Source organism: Cotesia typhae, unplaced genomic scaffold (genome assembly GCF_013202065.1).
Source record: "Cotesia typhae breed Kobodo isofemale line unplaced genomic scaffold, CoteBio_Ctyphae contig_5, whole genome shotgun sequence".
NCBI lineage: Eukaryota > Metazoa > Arthropoda > Insecta > Hymenoptera > Braconidae > Cotesia > Cotesia typhae.
The window spans coordinates 5348540-5374909 of NW_027423757.1; the positions used below are offsets into that span (position 1 = coordinate 5348540).

The 26370-nt window shown below is 29.6% G+C and overlaps 2 protein-coding genes across 15 annotated transcripts in view; one reads left to right on the top strand and one right to left on the bottom strand.

Moving 5' to 3' along the window:
- Positions 1-26370, top strand: part of LOC141531521 (disks large 1 tumor suppressor protein-like) — a 309925-nt gene that overhangs the window by 119531 nt on the left and 164024 nt on the right. The gene's annotated exons all lie outside the window — the stretch shown is intronic.
- On the bottom strand, positions 11314-12686 carry LOC141531530 (uncharacterized). Of its 2 annotated transcripts, XM_074249418.1 has the most exons (3): positions 12008-12685; positions 11659-11902; positions 11314-11471 (listed from the first exon to the last, which is right to left on the bottom strand). In XM_074249418.1, the coding sequence occupies exons 1-3, from the start codon at positions 12035-12037 to the stop codon at positions 11413-11415; spliced, it is 333 nt and encodes a 110-aa protein (XP_074105519.1). In that variant the 5' UTR covers positions 12038-12685; the 3' UTR covers positions 11314-11412. The 2 variants fall into 2 exon arrangements, with proteins under 2 accessions (XP_074105519.1, XP_074105518.1); XM_074249417.1 differs by having other exon boundaries at positions 11659-12686.

Genomic DNA, 26370 nt, shown 5'->3' on the forward strand with positions numbered 1-26370 from the left:
ATAATACTTTGTAAATTCATTAATTGCTTTGTCCGTTAATCGACCTTTCCCACCTAAACTTTTCTGTGTATTTTCTTCTTTTCCTGTTTTTGTCTTCTTGTTAGTTCGTTGCTTCTTCAAAGCCCTTAGTCGACTGCCCATTCGTTTTTGCACGTGATTAATACATTCCTTTTTTTTATCTTCACCATGTCCCCATACGGTTTAGCATCACAAATATTTTTATACGTTTTAGTGTCACCATCACCTATATAGTTTACATACTTAACGTTATGTAATAACTCTGATCGCATAAACATCTCTTTTATTCCATCTACCTCCATTTGTCCAGAAGAATTTTCATGGTTTATTGGACAGTCTAGAGCATGGTCTTGCATAAATTGATCGTATTCAGCTGTTCCTTTTTTGAGCTCATTAGCGCACACATCTTACAATAACTGGTTTTCATACTTACATCTACGATTTTGCCAGTGAAGTAACCAATTAGAGAAGATATACCAAATGAAGATTTAAACCCTCTTTTCTTCCAACTACCGTCACCGGAGACAGAAATTCCAGGAATGTCATTGGATTTTAAATGCTTGCAGGTTTCTTGGATTTCTTCTTTAGCAGCTTTTTTCAACACTAAATCACAACAGTTTCTAGCTGCATTTCTGATTTGTGTGACCAGACGATCGTAAAAGCTATGGAACATTGGTCGTGGTAAATCCATGAAAGCACAAAATCTTTCAGCTCCAGATAACCCAATACTAATTATCCGCATTGCAAAGATGAAACGGCGATTAATTTCATACGCATTCTTGATGAGTGGACATGAATTTATCAAAACTGGATCACATTTTTGCAGTTCACAACTAGTTTAAAACCTAATCCTCGAATACTTGTCTCAGTAAAGTTTACATCACCACCACACTTTTTACACGATACACAGCCACTTAGTAAATTAAATATCGAAAAAAATTTATAATTTTGTAGCTAATACTCGAATCAATTGTACAATCAGATTTTTGTGATAATTTCCTCTTGGAAGCACTATCACGTCGTTGAGAGCCAGTATTTTTTCAGTTTCATATCTGTTGAGCGGTCGATTAAATTTTTTCCTGTCGTTTGGCAGTTTTCTTTCGTTTTTAATAACTTTACTTTGTTTACGATCCATTATTTAACAAAATTTTTTTGTTAAATAAACAAAAAAAAAAAAGATCAGAAGATTTAAAAAAATAAGTAAGTAAACAATAACGAGTACACTAAGAAACTCAATAAATTAAAGAACGAGTGTGTATTCATACAAAACAACTAAACTATGAGGTACAGTATCTCAACAATAAGAAAAAATATACGTTAAAAGTCAAATAATTGTAACGGTTGACAATCGTGAGGGAAAACAATCGCCAACCCGTACGAATCAAAGACGGAGCGAGCAGGCGACGTTTTCGTCGAAGCGCCGCGCGTAAAACGGTCAATCGACGCGCTCTTATAAAAATGACTATAACTCGAAAACTATTCGGAATTTTTCTATAAAATTTGAAATACATAATTTTGAATATATAAACTTCAGTTTAATGAAAAAAAAAAAAAAATTTTTTTTCCGAAATTTTACAGTGGCTATCCCCCTTAATCCTCCTTTCATGATTTTAATTATTAAATGCAATGACATTAGTTAAAATCCGCGAATCCTTTGATAGCTTTTGTTTTAAAAAGATTAAGTCTTCACGTGTTTATCATGAAAAAATAATTCGTTAGTTGATGGAAAAATACTACCAGCAACTTTTGCCAAATGAAGTTGTTTTCACAAAGAACGTTTCATGGTTTTTGCTCAAAAGAGTGGATACCAAAAGTTCCGTTGTTTTAGTTGAATCATCAGAAGTAAAGGAACAAAGGAAAGCAAACTTGTAAATTAGTTCATCTTGGCAATAAAAAACAATTAATGAAAAAAATACTCTTTTACGAAGAACTTTGATAATCGTTTAGATGTTAGACGGTGGAATTTGTTCTTTAAGCACACTCAGTGTTTGCTGATGAATCAATTGTGCATGATTAAGTTTCTTAGATCCGTAAAAAGTTTATATAAGCTGCTTTTCCATTTTACTTTTTATTATTATCAAGTTTTTGTAGTTTTTTTTTTTTTTTTTTTTTTTTTTTTTTTTTTTAACGCGATCTAAAGGTTAAAGCGTTGAAACTTATTCATACCGTAAAACTCTGGAATACTAAAATATGAAAGTACTTTTTTTTAATTTTTTCGATAAAAAATTTACATAATTTATGTGTGCTTTTTACTTGATATTTTATAAATCTTTTTTATTTAAATGATAAAAATTATGGTTCCCCAGATTTTAGCTGTCAATTAAAAACATATTTATTACACGGCTTGTTTCTTGGAGCGAAAAAAATTGGTTGGTCGCACATCAAACGAAATTGTGAATATAACAAATGCAAACTTCGTTTTAATTGCATGCGGGATTGACAACTCTCGAAGATCAAAGAGGATAACTTTTGATCAGTTTTGAATTTGACTGTTCAATTAATGAGAAAATATTTCCACCTCGGATGTCAAACCGGATATTGAGAATTTCCTAACGAATTAAATCTAATATAATTTGTTCGTACAGCTGAGTAATTATCATAATTTTTTTTTTTTTTTTTTTTTTTTATTATCTGAATGGATTGGTATTGACAGTTACTTTTGAAAACCTTCAGATCTCATCATCGATTTCATTCGACGATGAGAACTTTGAAATATGAAAATTTTATTGATGAAGATATCCGAAACCGCTGATGCGTTCTGGCATAAGCTCTTTGAAGATCCGCGAATACGTTACCTTTAATAATGAAAACAAAGTAAATATGTAGGATAAAAAAAGCCAAAAATAAAACAGAAACAAAAGGTATACGGGAAAAACAAGAGCATGAACTAGTGAAAAGTGAATTTCCGATATCCCCTCTAGCGAGTAAAGTTCTGTGTCTTTTAGATTAGTTTGAAAATTGGTTTATCGAGAGGGCGTCACTTTCCTCAGCGAATTTATATTCTCATTCTTGTTAGCAAGGAGAACAAAAGAGAGTTAAAGATTAAAAGATGTAATAGAGTGAAGGCGAGTAGCATCCAAGAAAGTAACTTGTGCACGGAATTATTATTCTCATTTAAAACAATCTCTCTTTCATGCTAATATCTTTTTATCTTATTAAATAGCCATGGAAATTATATTCCTAGAAAATTTAATATTGCACTTGTTACATTTCTCGATCATATAATTCCATTAAATTGAGTTAATTCTATTATTAGTTTTAAAAATATTTTTTATGTGAAAATTTTAATGAACTCAAAAAAAAGTTAAAGTTACTTTGAATAAAGTGAAATCTGGCTATTGTATGTCGAATAATAAAATGGAAAAATATAAAGCGGCAAAGTAATATCGACTTTGTTATTTTTTTTTCTGCATGGAAGTATAAAGAGCAATAATAGTCCCCGTCAACTGAATATAATGCTTTAACGATATTTTGTTCTCGTAACTTGTGCAGAACACTGTGACCTAGTCGTTAATAATAAGAATTGAGGGATAATGTACGTTGAATACAATGGAAAAACGTAAAAAATATAACATTTTTTTTTTAAATTAACTTACTATTTCAATAAAACTCAGTTATTTTATTTAATTAAAATGATACTGAATTAACTAAATTTTTTGTTTAAATTTCATACAGAAAAAAAGTTGTGTTAAAATTTTACCAGCTGTTACAAAAACGGTATAATATATATCTAATATATTTTTAAATAAAACTAAATTGACGGTTTTTGCAAAATCATCGATCACTTTTATCTTATTGGTTTCAGGAATAAATATAAAAAAAATTTTTAATATAAAAAATGTAATATACAACCTATACTTGGAATGGGAAGCGCAGTTGGTTTGCGCATGCTCTTAAACTGATCATTAATTCCAACCATAGAGTAAAAAATTTTTAGTATCACTTACGGTGTAATTTAAATTATATTAAAATTTTAAATCAACATTTTTACTGTGCTCAGTTGCATTTAGTAGAGCACTAAGAGAATTAAATTACATCATCTACAATACTAAATTTTTAATGTTAATCTTCTAAGATAGAACTAAAATTTTCCAATGTTAAAATAATTGGTATTATAATTTTAAAATTAGAATTAATAATTACTCAATAAATATTTCTGGAACAGCGTTTCGTAATATTTTTCATGTGAATTGTTTTAGTTGTTATTGAAGACGGTAATTTTTTGTACGAAATTTTAATTCACTTAGATGAAAATTATTATACTTTCTGACGGTAACTGTCACCATCTTCCAATTATTCATATTCTAAATATCTTTTTCGAGATTGTAAATTTAATTATACAATTTACAGTTGTCAATTTTTAATTTGATGACAAAATTCTGATCATCAATGTTAACATTAGATTGTAACGTCTACAATATTGATGATGTTTATAAATATTTAATAAGATAAAATTTATCAACTCTTGTTATATTATTATCAAGATAAATTATAAAAGCTCTACAACAACTGGATAATAATTTTCACTATTCAATTCTCTCAGTGAGGTAAATTTAAAAATTTTCCACGTAGCGATTCTAAATAAAGTTTTTACTCCTGATTTCCTGTGAGTCCTTAGTAATAATAAAAAAAATATTAACTCAATTTCCGTAAGTTTTAAAACCGTAACCACAGAGGCTGTAAAAATTTGATTTAAATTTTAAAATTGCAATCCGAATCAACTTTATTGGTTTACCGGTGCAATGTTCTTCTGTATATCTATATATCTATAAATCTAGGTATAGAAAGTATACACCGATGGTAGAATAGAAGGATGGTAGGATATTGATGAAACATCACTGTCGTAGGTGAATAGATGCGGTTACACGACGGGAATTCATTTCCGGCAGTCTCAAAACGATCAATCCGTAGAGGGTTCACAGTATAGTACTATCTACAATCTACTATCTGCTATCTACTATCTACTTTTAAGCATGTACGTGCGAATGTATTACACAGACCAGTATGTATTATATTGACTGCCAGTGAAGTAGACATTGAAGTGTAAGTGTCGGGTAGATGTGTGGGATTGTCAAAAGTCAAACGTTTGCCCTCAAACAGAACCAAGACATCAATAATCCCTTTTCCTGACTCTGTCGAACAAACTTCCTTATTGTTTTAACCTCACACTATTTTCCTCGTTTTATCTCCTCTCGGATCTCGCCCCTTTTATCATTAACCTCCGGTGGAATGTAGGCGGACAGATGTACAGATATACAAGTGCGTTATAAATTTTCATTTCGATTATAACCCTCTACTCATCGCGATACCTACTCGAGCATATCACTTGATTCACATAATTCCTGATAAAGCTTCTATATAAACGTTAAATTTAACATTATACATGTGTTGAAACGAAGCTAAATGTAGACACAACACTCGATTGCATCCGGACCGGAGTGCTCCGATTTTCCGGATCTTCTGTCATAAATAACCAGGTCGAGTATCCCGTACATCGTTTGTACAACTCGTACTCGTACTCTGTACTGTTATATTCATTTAATATTATATTACACAACGTAGACTAGGGTTTCCTGGAACATACATGAGTATCAGTTGTGAGTGTACATATCGACATTTTGGTCACAATTTCAAATGGTACTAAAATGACATGACTTACAAAGGTATAGTGTGGTTTGATATTGCACCTGCATTGCCCTCACTCTTCCACCGTCTGTGCAAGCTCAAATAATAATGTACTTTCCTGAGGGCCACGTGCGATCGCACATTCCCGCAAATGTGTCGCTATTCACTCTACAAATAATGTTCACGAGGTTTATGTAAAGGGTCTTTGAATTTGTGTTTTGGCTCTGTGGTTTATCCTTCGCTTCCTACTCTGCCTTTAAAGTATCAAAAACCTCGAATAAACTGCTTACTAAATCCGTGTGATTAATTGGAGGGAGTTTGAGGGAATTTTATTAGAAGTTCTATTGATTTACTGAAGCTACATCATTAATTTTTTTTATCGATATATTTTCAAATTTACACTTAAAAAAAAAAAAAAAAATTAAATTGATTAAGAAAAAAAAATTATTCAACCAAAAAAATCACTTTGAAAAATTAGATCTTTAATCAAGCCGAAAAAATTATTGAATTTAAAAAATTTTTCTCGATTTATTGAATAAATTTTGCATGACTCAGGACAATTAAATTTTTCAAAGTGATTTTTTTTTGCTGCTCTCTTTATATTAGAATTCTTTATTTTTAAATTTTCCATTTACTATCTAGTTTTAGACATAAGAAGTAGTACAAGTCAACGTGAGATGAAAAATTGTCTATTAATATGAGTTTTGTTCATAAAAAGTAAAATTATAAAATTTTTAACTGTGAAACTCTCCTTCTATTGGAAAATTTTTGTTTATTCAATTTTTATAAAATGAAATTTATCGAGTTCAATATAAAATTTCAAAGAGTGAATAATGGAAATTGGAAGAATAAATTAATTATTTTCAGTGAAAAAATTAAAAAATAAATATATTTTATGCAATTGAGGTAAAATGTTCAATAATTTCCGCACTTTATCTCGAAGCAATTCACTAGAGAAATTATCGGACTGCACAGTGCAGACTTCATTTTACCTCTACTATTTTTTTTCATCTATACACTCGATGAGAAATTACAGACCGTTCGTGTACACTTTTATATATGTGTATAGATATATTTTTTATATGTCTATATATATATATATTTTGCTCATTGTCCTGTTTGACGAGGCGCCCCATTTAGCCTCATTCATAAAGGCTATATAACTACATCAATAGCAAGCTCTCATTGTATATTATATACGTATATGCGGATACCCCGGGAGAGGTTAACCTGGGTAAAAATTCTCTATCTGCAAAAAAAGCTTTGCACAAATTTCATCTGCAAATTGAGAACGGGGAAAAGAATGCAGATAATAGAGTCTCGTTAAAGTTGAGTACTCGGTTCATCGTCCGAACTTCCGTCATTAAAATTTTCTCATCAGCACACTGGACTTGATAAGAAAATATTATAAAAAATCCAAACAATGCCAAATTAAATAAATATTCAACAATGTGAACAATATATAAGAATACAATATCGTGAAACTCAATTTTTAAAATATTATTCGAATTCTTCACAGCTAAATTATATACCATTGAAAAATACTTTCAAAATATTTTATTCGGAATGTGTTGCAGAATTCAAAAACTGAATTTTTATGCCGGAAAGAATTTCATTCGCTCAGAAATTTTACAAATTAGAAATTTTATTACCATTGAAAGAAATCGTCATTTTATGACATTGCACATAAATTTTAAACAATTCATAACGTCTTCAATTTAATTCGCAAAGTGTTTAATGAATCATAGGGAAATTTATTTGACCATAAATTTCGAGTGTCAACTGACTGTAATATACACTAGACATGTTTATGGATAAATATCGAAATCTAATGCTGTACTAAACGCTACGAGTAGTATATATGTTAAGCGTATTAATAATATTGAATACTATTTCGAGGAAAATGACGTCATTTGAGGATCCTTGATACAAACTATATGCTGATATATATCGAGTAAAATGAAATCTATGGGATGAATGATGAAAACCCGCGGTGAAGACCATAAACTTGACCAAAAGCCGTCGATTTTCCATTTACAACATCGTAAAATACCGGCGTTAGATCCTCGAGGATTTATATAAGCTGTATCCAAGCTCGTATAACATCTCAGCTAATAATATGATATTTTATGAATAATCTGTCCTCAGATATAAATCATGAAATAAGTTGATAATGTAAATAATATTGTAGAGATAAATAAAATATAGGAATAAGCTATCAAACATTTGGATTATTTATCCATATCACTGTAAATTTATAATAAAATATTTCTAGTAGTACAAGATGTATCCTAACAAGATTGTTCATTTAAATAAATATTGAGATTTATACAGCGAGCAATTTTTTATGGATGAATAAATTTGTAGAGTCAATAAATAAAGTAAATTAAATTCTTTCGGATAAGCTATACATAAATATATTTTTTTAGTTATTTATTTTAAACATATTGTTTTAAACACATGAAGAGCGGATGAAAAAAAATTGTGTCATGGAATCCTATTGAACTGGCACTGCATTTCAATGAAGTACAAATCGGATATTGAAAGAACTGGAAAAGCAAAAGATAAAAGTTAAATAAAGAAAAACGATACCTGTGATTGAACATCAAATATTGCCTCGACATCGATGAGAAAGAAATTTGTTGTGCAGACTGAGTTAAGTGATCTATATATGTTTTTATTCAGTGAGAATAAAAAGGAGAAGATAAATAATAAATGAGTTTATTCAGTAAATCAACAAGTAACAAAGAGATTACAAATTTAAAATGCAATTGAAGTTTACGAAATAATTAAAACAATGTAAAGTTTTGAGCATGTAGAAGTAGCAGTACATTGAACAAAAAGTGTATATGAAAAAAAAAAAAAAAAAAAAAAGAGTAATAGTAAGTTTGTGTCATCAGTCGTAAATCAAAGGACAAATATCTAAAATTGCATTAGATTTAAAAGTAATTTATATCTTAAACTTTTACGAAAATTCATTTTGACGTTAGTTTTCCACTCAGTAACTAATCCTCTCAGCGTTTCAAAACTTTCTAGGGATCATTAAAGGCTGGCTCTCTTTTCTCTCTTACGTGGTCTCTTTTGAACTAAGCCAGGGATTCTATTGGATCGATATATTACGTACATCTAAAAAGAGCAAAAGAACTCGAGGAATTGAGTAAAGTGAGTAAAGAGAGGTGCTAGACGTTATTTATACTCTGGCTGATTTATTTCCAACGGAAATCGGAAAGGAAGGACGATTAAATTTTAGCGACGTCTCTCTGTGTACTTACTACACTCTTCTCCTTCTCTTCCTCTTCCTTTTCCTTCTCAAGACCCTCTTCTTTTTTCTCTCTGTCTTCGGGTTAGCTTGAAACGTTTTGCTAGAAAATAAATAAAAATAGCTTTACAAAAGGATTAATATATTCCACTTGTTTCTTCATCTCGAGAAACGTATTATAATGTAATATTTCACTTTTGGTTGTTTTAAATTCGCTGGAGAACAGCGGAGTGCATGTCCTATTTAATGTCTTTTTCTTTTTTCATACTCCTTGTAATGCACTATTATTTAGACAGCTATTATTTATGACACCGTTATGGTTTCGGTTATCAAAAGTATTTAAATTCAAATTTACTTTATTCCGGTGCATTAATTCTTTTAAAACTTCACATTGTTGATTTACTCGCTATTTCATCGAGTTAATAAAAAGTTTTTGAGTTAAATATTCTCGAACAAAGAACTCACCAATTATATTTATAATAGAAAACTTTAAAGCAGTTTTATTAGAGTGTATTACTGTCAGTTTTATTTTAATTGTGAATATTTATTTATCGTCATATTAAATAGCTGTATATAAAGTTAATATATATATATATATATATATTAGGGTGATTCAAAAAAAAAGAATATTTTTTTTTTCGTTTGGTACTCTGAAAAATAGGTTCCTAGACACCTCTAAGAAAGCCTCTCCAAGCATGAGTTCTTAATTGTAACGGGAAGGTCCTCCTTCTTACAGTTTTCTATTTTTTCTTATTATCAGATAGAAAAATTTATATCTCGCTTCCAACTACTTGAAAAAATATCTTGTTCCTTAGATTTTGTAGGAAATTGAATGCTCTACAAAAAAGGTCTCTTACGATTTTTTCGTAAACCCAACCGTTTAAAAGATATTAACGGTTAAAGTTTGATTATTTTTGGGAAAATTTTTTATTTCTTATGAATTTTATAACTCAATGAAAAAAAATCATTATGAATGATGAAACTCATAGTTTTGTAGGAAATTTACTGCTCTATAAAAATGGTCTCTTATGATTTTTCGATCAAGTTGAGCGTTTACGAGATATTCATCGTCAAACATCAATGCATATCAATTTTTCTAGTTTTTGATCAATAATTCGAAAAATTTCAATTTATTCTGTGAGTTTCAAGGAAATTTAGACAAATTTGAGTTTCTATGAATAGAAATATGTTATGAACTATTTTTTTAATTAGTTTTTTTAGTCTTGGACATGTTTGATTACATTAAAACAAAAAATTAGTGCATTTTTTAAATATATAATTCAATTTAGTGTGTTTCACATGTGTTTCACTTTTTTATCGAAGAATTTATTTATTTAATTATCAACTGCCATATAATTTTCAATATTTTCAACATAACGGTACACTTTTACTGTAAATAATTTCCTCTATTGCAGTTTGGGTAGTTTTTTCGATGTTCTTTGATAATTTGCAATAAGTATTGGAATTGCTCTTCATTTTTGTCAAGCATTGATTATACTCACTAACTAATGCAACAGCTCGTTCTGCTGAATCATTAACAACTTTCAATTGGTTAAAGTATTCTTTATTTTCAATGTAACTGTCATTAGTAGGCCACGATTCAATATCTTTATCAAGGAAGTCATATGGTAAATCAAAGATTTTAAAGAGATTTAAAGACTTTTTAGAAACAAAGTCACTCAGACTTTTTGCGTTAATGAATTCAAATCGTTTTTATCAATTATAAATTTTTAGCTTTAGAATCTGTACCGTTACGAGTATTAACAGCTCCAACAATATTTTTTTACTTCCAATGAAACGGTATCGTCAAATAATGATAAAATGGCAAGTTCATCACTTAAATACCATAAATGCAAAATCATTTTTCACAAGTTGCTGAAGAAATCAATGAATTGATATTTTTGTACTCGAATAAATTTTTCAAAAACTGCAAGTCATGATTAGCAGCAGTTGTTGCAGAAGTTGATGAAAACCAAGCTTTTAAATACAGTGTAACTATAAATATACAAATTTGCCGAAGACCGTCCAATTCTTTATTAGAAAGTTTAAATTCATTTCTGAATAGAAACATTTTAAACTGTAAATTGCCTTCGCCATCCACCTAGCATGATGAATTGCACCAGGACGTTTGAAAAAAATTTCTTCTTGAGGCATTTCTCCAAGGAAAATCAACGACAATTCCAACAATTCTTTATAGTCATCTCGGGGTTGTAGTAACTATCAAAAACAATTAAAAATTTGTCAGAAACAAGAAAATTTTTTTCTTAAAATCGCAGTTAAATCATACCTGTAAGGATTGTGCAATTAAACTAGATATTTCATTTTTTTATCCAAAATGATATCAGCAACAACAGTATCTTCAATTCCAGATTTATAATTAGTTTTATTTATTTCATCCCATGATTTTTAAATCTTCCGAACATTGGTACGTTTGGCCCAGATGACACAGGCCAATATACTTCAAATGCACTTCTCAATATGATCTCAAAAATGTGGTGACGACATGGTAACTAGATTAACTCTCTTCCCAAAGTCTTTTCAATTGCCTTACATGTACCGTTATGAATTCCTGTATAAAGAAAATAGATAACTATCGTTAAATTTAATATTTTCAACAAATTGTAGATTATATTTAAAATCCAAATGAGTAAATAATTCTCAATAATTTCAAAAGTGAAATTCAGTAAGCAATAAAAATTAAACTAGAACGTTAATAATTAGATATTTTTTAGATTAAATTATCATTGATAAGTTACCTGTATTAACTGCCGTCGTGTCAAAACACATCGCCTTAACATAATTAGTAATACCCCATTCACTCAATGTCGATAAAATGGCTGATGTTTGATTGTCTGCCGTCCCAGAATTCATTTTTGGAACCCCAAGTAATTGTTCGGTACCAAATGCAGTTAAAATAACTGGTAGCCGTTCCACAGATTTTGATCCAACAAGGTCATTCAGCATTTTTCCGTCCCAATGCACAACGTATTTATCGTGTGTCTTAAAGTTGTCATTAAGTCCTTTAGCAATGTCTTCTCTTTGAAGCATACGAGCTCGTTGAATTGAACTATAACTGAGCGTTGTATCTTCAATTTTAATACCTACTGCTAGTAAAACCGGAGCAATAATAAACATCGCATTTCTACTGCTGACATTAGCTCGGTCGAGTCCAAAAATGACTTCAGGAGTTAAGACATCAAGTTTTGCTCGTTTTGTCGGAATTGGAGGTTCATACTCTGAATCAGATCCAAGATTTGTAACTCCACTTAATGTATACGTAGAGAACGACTCTGATTTTTCACTTGGAACAATCGCATGACTGGTAGACGGTTGACCTAAGTCTGGAATAAGATCTGTTTTATAAATTAAACGAAGAAAATGTATAGAATTTATTCATTTTGATGACAAATAATTAAGAAAGGACTCCAAAAATTGTCTAGTCAAATGTCATCTAGTCATCTATGAAAAGTTATACTACTACCTGACTTTATAATAATTAAATATCTCAGATACTTACTACTCTCATCTATTCCCATCATAGTTGTGGTTAAGTTTGATACAGGTACATTATTAGAAAGAATCTCTTTATGGGTACCGAATTTTTGATCCAAATACAACTTTCTAATATTATCATCAAGCACTTTTAAGGATTTTTCGCTCACAATGTCGAATAATTGTTCAAGATCAGTCTGAAATTTCATTTCCTTTTGGTTTTGCGCTGAATTCTTTTTATCGAAATTTTTTTGTAATTTTAACCATTGACTGTGATAGCGAAGAAATTTTTGACTGCATTAGGAGCTCCACTAGTTGGAATCTAAATTTTTTCTCCACAGTTCAATAACTTGGTCAACTGAATTTTTAGCACTTTGTTTGATTGAATACTTTAAAATTTTAAGTTGGTAGAAAAACACACGCATAACCTCTTTCACTTTTGGTAACTTACGTTCCGAAATTCTTTGTAGAGGTATTCCGATAAAACGTATTTCTTTATTCATTGTAGGTTAATTGATGATAAATAAATTTATGTGATGATTATAAGACTTATTTAAAATGAATTATTTTATTACGTATTCAAGATGATCAGTTTTAGGAACACTGAAAATACGGTATTAAATGGGTAGATACTGAAGATAGTTGAGAGTAAAAAACATAGATGGCGTTAGTTTCAGAAGACAAACAGAAGAAGAAATGGAATTCAAAACAAAAATCCCCTCGAACGAAAATTTTATGTATATTTTGTGAAAAACAAATTGAAAATACGCACTGAACAAATTTCATAATAATAAATGACAACGCGATTAAGATTTTAAATTATTAAAGATAAAATTTAAAAAAATATTATTAGAATAAAAACTTTCAAATGAATTTTTGAACAGAAAACATCTATAGGAGTTGCTTTTATAATAAAAACTCAAATTTGTCTAAATTTCCTTGAAACTCACAGAATAAATTGAAATTTTTCGAATTATTGATCAAAAACTAGAAAAATTGATATGCATTGATGTTTGACGATGAATATCTCGTAAACGCTCAACTTGATCGAAAAATCATAAGAGACCATTTTTATAGAGCAGTAAATTTCCTACAAAACTATGAGTTTCATCATTCATAATGATTTTTTTCATTGAGTTATAAAATTCATAAGAAATAAAAAATTTTCCCAAAAATAATCAAACTTTAACCGTTAATATCTTTTAAACGGTTGGGTTTACGAAAAAAATCGTAAGAGACCTTTTTGTAGAGCATTCAATTTCCTACAAAATCTAAGGAACAAGATATTTTTTCAAGTAGTTGGAAGCGAGATATAAATTTTTCTATCTGATAATAAGAAAAAATAGAAAACTGTAAGAAGGAGGACCTTCCCGTTACAATTAAGAACTCATGCTTGGAGAGGCTTTCTTAGAGGTGTCTAGGAACCTATTTTTCAGAGTACCAAACGAAAAAAAAAATATTCTTTTTTTTTGAATCACCCTAATATATATATATATCACCCTAATATATATATGATATTTTAATCTTTAATTCTCTGCGGTAATAAATTACCGATCAAATATTTATGAATCCGATAATGTGTACGTCATTAGATATTATTTCCTCGTTTCTTTGATAAAATTTCGTATAATTAGGTGTATTTTATCTTTCATTAGCTAACAATTCAATCAGCGAACATTTAAATCCTTTGACAGTAAATTTTTCCGATATTACCCGGGGGATAAAAATTTTTATTTTAATAGAATCGGGACAAGTATTAAGCAAAAGGCAGTAGTAAATATATTTGAATTCATACACTGAAAAAACTAAATGATATAATTTACTCGAATTTGGTTGATTTGTTTAAAATACTCCATCAGACACTGGGGTAGCGTAACATTAAATATTGCGAAATATAACGTGAAAAAGTATAAAAACCAACGTTTATGATTTAATATTGAAAAAAACGATTGTAGCAGTTGCTGTCGTAAATAACGACTCTCACTTTTTAAAAATCGTTTCAAACAGTAAAAAGCGGTAATTCAATAATTAACATAGTTTCATTTTTATCGTTGCATTTAAAATTAAATATTTACCTTAAACTTTTTCGTTAATAGAATATTTTTTTAAATTTCATGTAATTTTATATTATTTTTTAAACAATCAACCCTTCATTGGTTGCGTCTTTTTTAGTTCTTCACTATCACTACAGCGAGTTTCTGTAGGTTGAGTTTTTACTAGCCGGCGATTTACTCATAGCGCAACCAACAAAGGGTTAAAAGATAATTTCACTTATCTATAGCGTATTTTAGCAGTTGTGTAGGAATGTAGAGACAGATAGAGAGAGAGAGAGAGAGAGAAGTTACCTTTCGATACAAGTGCGAGATAAGTTAACTAAATAATAGATGACCAGAAATTGTATAGTTTGCGCCCTCTTCATGTTACTCGAAAATTCAACTTTCACGGTTGATATGTCAAAAATGCGATAACCGTACAAAATAAATTAGTCTAAAAAATTCGATAAAAGAATGCAAATTCCCCTGATGCATTTCTAAGCAAACTCAAGTGAAATTTGATGTATAAGAAACGCTTGAGCATTCTCTGGCATTTCAATTTTAATGGTACTTTGTTTCCCGTCAAAACAATAAAAAAACGATTTCAGCATCACCTGTTGTATTGATTTATTTTATTATATTTTTTAAACTTCCATTTTCATTCTTCTGTTAAATTTTTTCACCTAAAACGTTGGGAATAGAAGACGCCAGGCTTCACTAGATCAGAGCCAATACGTAAGCCGGAGTCATCTCTTCTCTTCTCATTTTACTTTATCTGGTTTATTTAGCGATTCCCAATGGAATTCACGCTGCCACTATAATGCAATTTCGTTTGCGGATACACTGACGAAAAGGGACAACTACAACCTATAACCACCACTACACGACAAAATCATAGTACATGTATATAATACACCAGCGATAGCAAAAACACAAGAACATTAACTTTTAGATCAAGTTAGTGCCGGTCACAAGTTACCGCGCCATATACGATACCTTCTACCTTCTACCTACCTTCTACTACCTATTTTCTTATATACTCCGACGTTATAAAGCACCGAAAGACCTCTTCGACCATTTTTTACGCTACCTACCGTATATAAAACGACGTCTGTTTATTTTTGACTTTTTCCCTTTTTCCTTTATTTTCACGTTATTATTGTATGATATTATATTTTATTTTAACACTCGGTCTCGGTAGAATCACAGATTTCCCTCAAGATATATTGGACGACAGATGCAATCATTTTTCCCTGCATTTTTCTCTTTACAAGACCATCGAAAAAAGTTGTACCGAAGACCATGATATCGATAAGAATAATATGTTCACATCCTGCCAACTCCGTTATAAATTTATTATATTTATCATCTTTTCAATTTAACTTATACCACATATTACATACAAGCTACCACTAAGCTACAAATGTTTCATATGTCCGTCCTTTGTTTGAATTATTTAAATAACCATTCAAAATTTAACGGCGTGTTCGTTAAACGTCACGCGTTACATCAGAATTAAAATGCATAATCTACCTGGAAATTTACATTTTAATGTGAACCGCACATTTATAACGCACCGCTGTAACTATTACACTATATAGTTACTCAATGTTACCCTCAACTTTAAATAAACTTTTATGTATTGTTTTTTATTTTCGTATTCATTATTCAAATTTATATTTACACTCCAAAAATTTTAAATAGTCGAAAAATTTTTCACTTAATATTTAGATTTAAGTTCATAGAGATTGACTTTGTCCTAATTTAAATAATTTTGATGAAAAATTATTAACATTCATTTAAAATTGCATTATTCATCCATAAGCATAAGTAAATATCAGTATAAAGAATAAAATTTTGCTTAAAATGAAACAATACAATGAAATCGTATTAAAAAATCGCTATTTATAGATTTATGTTTTTTAAAAATGAAAAAAAATATTCTAGCTTAGAAAAGTGAACATTTTTTTCGATTTCTTGGAAATTTGTTGGAATTGAAAAAAGCGGTCACTTCTGCTTATTGTGAAAATACACATCGAATATATAAATAGTAGCTTCCAGCCATACAAACAAATAAAAAAGATTAAAAAGTTAATATCAATAATAAACATCATTAAACTTTTTTTCGGTGAATAAAGTTAGGATAGTAAGGAAAAAAAGTAAGAGCTTAGGAAAAAGCGAGTCCGTCTGGGTAAACGCAAGGTACGTATATTGGAATACACAGTGAAGTATAAATAGAGTGTACTTAATGAGGATATAGCTTGCGCGTTGTTTCTAAGCTTACATTCAAGATGTACTTCTAAGTAGTGCGCCCCAACGAATCCCATTTTAGATAAGTATTACTACTATCCTCATCAGCCACTTTTCTTCCATCCAACCAACCGAGGTGTATACTCTCTCTTTCTCTTTTTCTGGCTCAGCAAAGCTTGCATTTCTGGCTGCACGTCCGAGTACTCAAAAACTTTTTACTCATCTCTTATCCGTTATTCCCGTTCTTCACTCGCCAGTGAAAAATAATCTGCGGTGATAGCAAGAAGATGCGGAATAGAAATAAGTACGTGAAGTTGAAAATACATTTCACATTCTTCACTCTCAATTCTATATTACACATTATACATCCTCCATTGTATTCTCGATTTTGCATTGCAAATTTTTTAAAGTCATCGAGAAATTCAGCTACTCGTTTATATTACCAAACAGTTGTAATTTATTTTGAATTTCTCGTCTGCAGTAAAAAAAACTCCCAGTTCATTCGAGTCACATTTTTTTCTACTTTCCCATCCAATCGCTACTGGATGATGATATAGTACACCAAGAGACAGTTTCTCATTCACTTGCTATTACTCCTGAGGGAAAATCGTGGTTCTACGTATATAAATGTATACACACCTTCGTGCAATATGAAGTATTGAGTATTGAGCTTGTGTGAACCTCGGGAAGTTCTCTACGATTCATCAAAGTTAAAAACTTTGTGTGTCAGAGCTGGAAAAAATTTTAAATTAAAGAAAAACAAGTAAAATGTGAAAATTGCATGAGAGATGTAATATCAGAGATGGATAAATTTTAGTGATATAAATTTTAAATTTGTATCATCAGGTTTTATAAAGAGAAATTTAATAGGTGAACTCTTTGATTTTTGATTCGTACTTCATGTTAATTAATAAATATTCACCATTATATAACTTGGAAATGTTATGCATCAAAGCTAGTGGGTAGTTTTTAACTTTGAGTTATTAAGACTTAATTTTTGTGGGAAATTTTTATAATTAAATAAATTTTAATCATGTCAAAGTGAAGCTCCACTTTTTCTTAGCTATAAAAAATTTAGAAATATTGAAAAATTCGTAAATTTTTTAATTGTTAACCAAAGGTCAAAATTTCCAAAGATTCATAAAAAATGTTCCAATAAATAAATGAAAAACAATTTTTTTTTATTTATGCTCTTTTGGTTTTGAGAATTTTTTTCTTTGGGTTGAAGGAGGATACTTAAAAAAAAAAATTATACTTTTCGTTATTTAGTTCTGTAGAAGAAAATTATAATTTAGGGAATCCTGTAGATGGATCTGCTATTGGGTTCGGTGTTTGTTATGAAATAAAATAAAATTAGATTTTTCTGCTTAAAAATCAATGGAGCGCCACTTCGACTTATAACCATCTTAATTTAAAAACGCACGTGAACTCGAATCAAACGTGTGAGTTTTTATCGCATGCTAGATAGACTCTTTCGCTAGATAGACTCGATCTCAAAGTTATGTAATAACCGTGTGAGTAATTTCGAGAATTCTATGTAGCCATAATGAAAGGTGAAATTCAGATGATTAGCGATATAGAGTACTGGACGATGGATGATATGACCTAGTATTTGAATGTCTAAAACACTGACAGAGTACAGTATGTTTGGAATATAATTTCAGGATAGAGTGAGCTGATGGTGAATGTGAATGTGGATTATAGTAGGTTTAGGAAATATGAAACATCATTATGTGATTGGGCAACTTGTATCCATACATATCGTTCACTCGTTAATCCCAAAGCAATTGGTAACCCTTCATATTCCGTAAATCCTCGAGGGTTAATACTGAAGTTATACTAAGAAGTTAAATCCTAAAGTCTGTTAACAAAATAAACTTGTATACTTTGCGGCTTATGGATTATATGTATATATTAACTAGTTGTATTACAAGTTACTTTATTTATCGCTTATTCTATGCTGCACTTAATAATTTATATTATTTCATTTTAATTTAACTAAGTAGATGTTGAGAAAAGCGGAAGTAGCCAAAAGTTTATACCTAACTGCTATTATTCTTCATTTGTAATTTGAAGAAAAACAAAAAAATGTGTGTTCTGAACAAAACAGAAGAGAAATGTTGGAATAAAATTCAGTTGGCATTTAGCCTGAACTATCTGGAAAAGTGAAAATCTTTGGAGCAAGAGAAGATTCTTTTCTTACTTTGACTCTATTTTCACTGATGGTTTTTAACTTTTTGTGGTTAAGTAAATTCTTAGGGAATTTCACCTCCGGCGTAATATAATAAGAATAAGTCTTTCAATATTCTTTTTTTTTTTTTACTTTAACAATTTAGTGAAAATTTTCATAATCTTATTTTTATTATCATTGCTATTCCTATCGTTATTGCTATTCCTTGGGTGAGGGTAGCGACGGAAATTCTTGACTATTAAATGGATGTCAAGTGAGATAAACTGTAAGATGTGGAATAAAAATCTTCACATTTCCGAGATCTGAGGATAATGGATATACGCCAAGATAGTTTTGGTTATATGGGATAAGGATGAAAAGTAAACTCTTGGCGTAGCGGATGTGTGTCTCGCGTGGTGTCCTGAGCAACGACTTGCTTCCGGTTAAGATACCACTCACTCACGCTCACTGATTCCCCTGAAATATTTACTCTACACACATTTAGAGCCATACATCTAAATACATAAGTAACACATATAAACACATATATATACATTATCTGGTGCACTCGAGAAACAAAATCGTTAAAAATAGAAGCTACCGGATATTACCGATAAAGTGATTGTCCTGAGCCAAGTAATCGTGTGCCAAATTTATTCTATGCCTTACATTTTTAAACTTGTGATTTAATGGATAACCTACTATTTTTCTTAAATGTCCTATTTCTTAATGCTTATACATTTCCTCGGATTTTTCGGTGACAGTTCGTTTACATAAAGCTATGATGAGAAAAAGTGATGATAGATATCTCAAAATTTAGTTGTTATGAAATTAAATCTCATTAAACTTTAATCAAAAGACATCTAACAATTCTTAAGATTTTCTTCATAAATTATTATAAAAAAATGAAAAAGTAAAAAAAATTACACTTATAGAAGTTTTAAAAATCATGAACAAAAAATCAAAATTTTTTTGCTTGTTCCAAAATAATCGATTTTTTAAAATAAAATGATTCATAGACCGAAAAATTTACCTCGATTTGAGTAAAATTCATATTGCTTGGACTATTTTTTGTCAGACTAAGTATTATACTTCAAATGTTTAATTTCGTTTCTATTTGTAGCAATAATGGCCATGTTTCATGTGTACATATTGAAAATATTTTCCAATAATGACTATTACCCGAGGATCTTTGTAATTTTTAACATGCTTTTCTTGAACAAATTCATTCGTTAAAAAATTAATTATAAATAACTAAAGATAACAAATGGCAAACTGAAATAACAGCGAATGGTTAATTTCGAAGCTGCCAATGTAAAGTACTATTAATTATACTAAACACTCAATTAAATATTAACTGTGCACTGAAACAATAAAAAGGTACTCAATGCCTGTAATTCCATGTAATGTTTAACTAAAAACCTCCGTCTTCATTCTGTGGAAAGCGATTAAAATTCAACTCAGCACATTGTCACCCCAAAAAACCGAAATTTATTTTCAATTAAATACATACAGATACAGGAGTAAAAACAATTTGATTTAGCCGTAGAGTGAAAAACTATTACGCACACCAATTACATGTATTGAATTTGATCAAGATATAAAATCAATTAATGGAACTGGACTTGTAATTGAAAAACAAAAAACAACGAGCGAAAAGTGATTTTAAAAATCCTCGACATGACAGAAATATAATGTACAACGGAAATGGATTTATGTCATCGTTCTTCAATTTAAAGAATCGAGTGTTGATGTTTTTCAGTATTATCGACAACCGATGTCCATTATTTTCCATACCATCCATCTATACCAAGTTAATTTTATTTATTTACTTTTTTATCTTTTCCCGTATATATTTTCTGCATTCCAGGCTCTTGCACATGCATGTATATTCCATACGTTTCTATATGTATGTATTATATCGGGAAAATCCGGTAATCGAAATCAACAGTTCATTAAAATTCATCGCCACCGATTTATCGAGTACGCAATTAAAATTTTCATTATCAAAATCACACACTAATAAAAACACTAGACCTTCAACTGATTAATGCTGATTAATTAAAAAGCGTGTTACTGTTACGAAAAGTATGCTCTACATTGGCAGTTAATAGGATTGTTACATAACAATAACAAGACCAGTCATAGTCCCATGAGTAAAATCCGACGGTTTTAACGTAATCGAATCTCTCTCGAGTATCACACATGATAGTTCTCAATCTATTCGTGCGTTTGGATTTGTTCCAACATTACATACACCTTCACACATTACACACGTAGTTTGTAAATTGAATCGAATTTACTCATTCGTCGAAATATCCAGTCTTTGTCAGTGACAATACGATGCCTGTGTAATAATGTTTTACTAGCAGATTAATGGTCTTGCTTTTACTACTCAATAGAGAGTTTAGTACTGTATAGCGCTGCTATGCAAAATATAGAATGTATTTTGCACACTGTATACTGTCTGAATGATTTATGTCCAACGAAGCATTAATGTACGTGTTATTATTGTTCATGATTTGATCAAAAACAGGATACCACTGATTTTCTACTTCCCTTTTGGTTAGATTTACCTTTCTCTCCTGTGTACTGCTGATGCTGACTGTACCAGATTTCGTTTGATCACCTCGTTCTAATTGAGCCGAAACGTGCTGTTTTACTCGTGAAAAAATTTTCTAATAAGGCCATACCAGGCTGTATTTAGGAATAAAAATATTATTGTTTTTTTTCTAGATATGTGTTCTTCAAGGGACACATCGTACTAAACAAGAATTAATTTATCGGTTGATTAAATTGAAAACCAAAGTCAGATAAGCTTTTTCGGAGAGTCAAAAGTATAATTTGTATTTTATGACTTAATGTCTCAAACTTAACTCTCTTATAAATAGAAAATTGAGCGATCATGCGCCCTCTGTCAAAGTTTTTTAACACTATTTTAGTCGAAAAATTATATATGAGCATATTCAGTCTTATCAAGCTAATGCAGGACGTATACATTGTCTAGAATCAAGAGAACAAATTCTTGAATCAAATAAAATTTATTTAAATCAAGAAAAACTTTCAGTTTGATTATTTTTCCACTTCAATCAAGGCGGTGAAGGTATTCGGAATGATTTTTTTGTGTCAAGAATTTTTCTCTCTGTGCAAATATCTTGATATGACCTGACATAGCCTGTTTTCATATTGGGTCATATATGGCCATAAAAATTTTCTTCACGGATAACTATTTTAATTATCATCCGAAACTCCTTAAATAGAATACTAAGAGTGTTTTCGTACAAGGAAAATTGTTTCAATAAAAGCAAGTAAGCATTTGCAGTTTAAAATGTCTCGAATTCTAATTTACATTATCTGTGGAACGATATTCTTTTTATGAACTTCTATTTTATTTGCTGAGGTTACTGCAAATTTATTCAAAATTCAAACACTTGACTGTCAGCAGCCCAGTTAAGTACGAGCCATTAAGAATTTTATCAGTGTACCTGTAATTACAGTATCATTGCTTCGAAATTGAGAGCAACGTCTAGTTCTTTTTTTCTCCATTACTGTATTGATTACTCAAGCTTTTTATCAACGTATTTTATAAGTTTATTAATGAAAAACAATAAAAAATTTTTTTTTTAATTGGCTGAATGAATCTTTTGAAAATGGTACAGTGAAAATATTTTATGGATTCATTGTGATCCTTACAAATAGCAAAGCTAATTTATCTTCATTAAGCAAAGTAAATCTCATAAACACGCTGCTAAATTGCAAATCTAATTTTGAAATAACTGAATTATCTGCACTGTTGATCTGACATGACGTTAATATTATACTAATTAAGTTATATTACTTTGAAATGAAAGTTATAAAAGTACTTAACTTTTTATAACTAAATCCTAATTTCTTTTTATTTGTCCTTTGTTTTTACGACTTCAATGAATTTCAGTAAAAACGAACATGGATAATTCCTTCAATGCACAGTTTGATAACAGAATAAAAGTACATAAATGAATTATAATAATCAAATTTCCCGAATTATTTAAAACAACGTTATTTACTATCGACAGATTTTCACAAAGTCGAAAGCTCGGACAGTTTTCAATTAATTATAAGTTAATAGTTGATAAACTAAACATTGTGGGTATTGGATTACAATTCTTAATTAAAAAAAAAAAAAGTTAGACGGTAACAAAATACACAACAGTGGCTTCATCTTAAATTAGCTCTTGTACTTTTATTCGGAGTTAGCTTAGTTATAGTAGTGCACAATCATAGCTCGAAGCTGTGTCAAGAGACTGAAACTTACATTAACCAATTTCGCCTCGAGGAAACTTCTTTCGCAATTTCGTAAACTCTCTTCGGGCTCCCAGTTTACCTACATCAATCCCCCAAGACAATACAGCGATGTACAAAGTGTAACAAAAACATCTGGATTGATTACTGAAAAAAAGTTACTCACTCTTGACGCTTTTAGACTTTGAAATTAAATGAATCGATCAACTAATGTTGTCTCATCAAAATTTTAAATTACATCGTTAATCAGATTCAGTTGATTACTGTTAATTATGCATTTACATTTAATACATAATTTAAATTCATTTAGTGATTTATTATTATTGTTATTTTTATTTTTAGAATAGATAATAGGAAAATAGGGAAATATAATCGATTAATGTATTTTGAAATAACGTATGATAAAGTATAATATTGCTTATAACGTATAGGTCATCGTGATTGTGGAATACCTGTCTATTGTCGAGTCTCATATTTACGTGATAATGATAAATTAAACTTGATATCTGGTTGTGAACCGTTTAAATAGAACTTTCAACATTATATTGATAACTACACACTCACATGTACAAATGTTCATATTCAGAACAAATGGTTTTCATTGAAGTTTAGTTAAATATACAATCCCGTCAGTGTATTTACGAGTATTGTGTTTAAACAAATTTAAACAAATAGTTTATTATGTCAAAGTATGATGAAGTATATGGAACAACTCATGCATCGATCAATCCATAGCAAACTTTTTTTCCGTTTATATTACGTTTATTAAGCTTAATGATGTTTATAAACTATTAACCGTATGTACACCCATAATATCAATTTTAAACACAATAATTATTGTAAATTCGAATGTTGGTAGATCCAAGTTATTAAGATTTGTGCTTGCTCTAAATTGGTTTAATGACCTTTCACTATTTGATGATTTTGCAATTACATCAACTTATACACGATTATATTTACTGGAGTAATGTTTAATTTTAGTAACATTTGCCATGGAACGTTATTTAAATTACTTTGGTCGTGCGGTGACTTTGTTAAGATTAAAAAATTGTGACTTCTTTTTAAAAGAAGATAATTTTAATGGAAAAAAATTCTCATTAACGATGCAATTAAAATGTTCTAAAACGAAAAACATGAAAACAAGTGTAACAAAAATTTAGTTAAGAGCTTAACAAAAACAATAGCTTTTTTTTTTATTATTCGATTACAATAATTGATTATTTGAAATTTATAAAGAAACTGATACAAACAATCTAAGTCAAACTTAAACTTTCAATCACGAGTTGTAAAATCAATAACTTAACAATTGATTCAAAGTTATTGTCTTTAGTTTGAGCTGGCATTTAGTTGAATTCCTCGATTCATTATAATGTCTTATTCATTTTCAGTCTGATTTTTTTTCACTCAATAGTTGGTATTCTTAGAGTTGAAATACTTACATAAAAAACTGTAATTGACTTATTTTTATTATTAAAAGAATCAACAAAAGAGAAAAAAGTTTTTATTGAAGTTGATCTAAAATTCGAAACCAACAGCTACCAATTTTCTTTTAGACGCCGATAAGAAAAAATGGTTGAACAAAAAAAAACGTCGTTGAAAATTATTACCGTCTAGTTTTTCCCGTAAGTATAAGAAACTTTCAGTATAAGTGGGTGGAGAAATAGGATAGTAAAAAGAAGTATAAAGTTTATATAAAGTAAACGTTATTACCGAGTAAAATAATATTAATAGGAAATTTTTCACTCCAGTGTCTAGAGTTAATTCCTTGGGAGTGACTTCCAATGTTTTCCCGCGACCTCGTCGATCCTCTGCTCTGGAAAGACACTTGAGCTTGTATTGAGTAAGTCGGTCATATTACACCATTTTAGCGGCATTAACTTTCCACGAGGCAACAGCGATAGCGATAACGGAGGAAATGATTAAATTGCATAACTAAAAAGTTAATTTTTTCTACCAATTATCTGCTTATTTTTCGATTGAGTTACAAAGCAACTTTTAAATAACGGAATTTATTGATCACCAGTTTACAGTTTAGAAATTTTTCAATAATTGAGAATGATGTCTTTTTTTTTTTTTTCTGTCAAAGTAAAAGTAAATTGATCTGTTGAATATTTAACTATTCCTGTGTGTGAAATTCGGAAATAGTTTTTATCGGAAATAATTTAATTAAATTTTTATCGCTTGACGAAGCAAATTCGTGTTACGACGTTTGATAGTGGCAATTAGTCTTACAAATAGGAAACATTTTCAATATTTACCCTAGAACTCAAACTCCATGATACAGAGTATCATCGAAGCGGAAAGGAAATGCTTGCAGCTGCTAATTACTTCCTCCCGTGATGAAGAGTACACCAACTTCCCAAAATACATAGCCATCATCAGTCTTAGTAGTGATGTATCATAAATCATAACTAAGCGAAATTTTGTTAATTTGTTCCGGTGTAATCGAAATCAAAGTTTGTGCTCGAATTTTATTTTTAAATTGATTAATTACCTTAATTGGTTGGTTGTTTACTGGAGATAAATCATTAACTTCATGAATATATTTGAAAATTGGGCATTGTTTCAGTTTCGAAATATAAAAAATACTAGGATTTAAATAATTCATCTGCTTTTACAGTAATTGAACTGTACTTGAATTTGTTAATCTATTTGTAAACTCCAATACGTCGAAATTGGTTTAAATTCGAACTACGACAATATAAAAATTAATTAAATTTCGTTAGTGCAGTAAATCGCAATGAAAAAACTCAATCAAATTAAAACATCTCCTATAATTAATTTTAATTAAATAATGAAATCTTTGACTCGGAAAAACGATTGCTTTCCGAGAATACTCTGACACAGCCTCGAAACTCGATTTTATTTATTTTTGGTGCCTTCGCGATTACTAAAAAAAAACTTGAATCGATTTTAGGGGTAAAATTTTATTGAAATATTTCGTAGAATAATCAGATTTTGATAACAAAGACGATTATTTTAAAATTATTTGTTATAATGTTTAGATTATTATTTTTTTAAAATATGAAATTTGAGAAGTAAAGTTACGTCAAAGTACCCTCGATATGGTGTCAGGAGTTTTTTTCCCGAAAATTCAAAAATTCATTCATAAAAATAAAACAATTTAATGACGTTAAAAAAATTTTCTTTATTTTCAAATAAATTGCAGTTTACTTTTAACAACAAAAATGGAAAATTAACATCTGAAATAGATTTTTTGTAATAACAACCACAAAACTTAA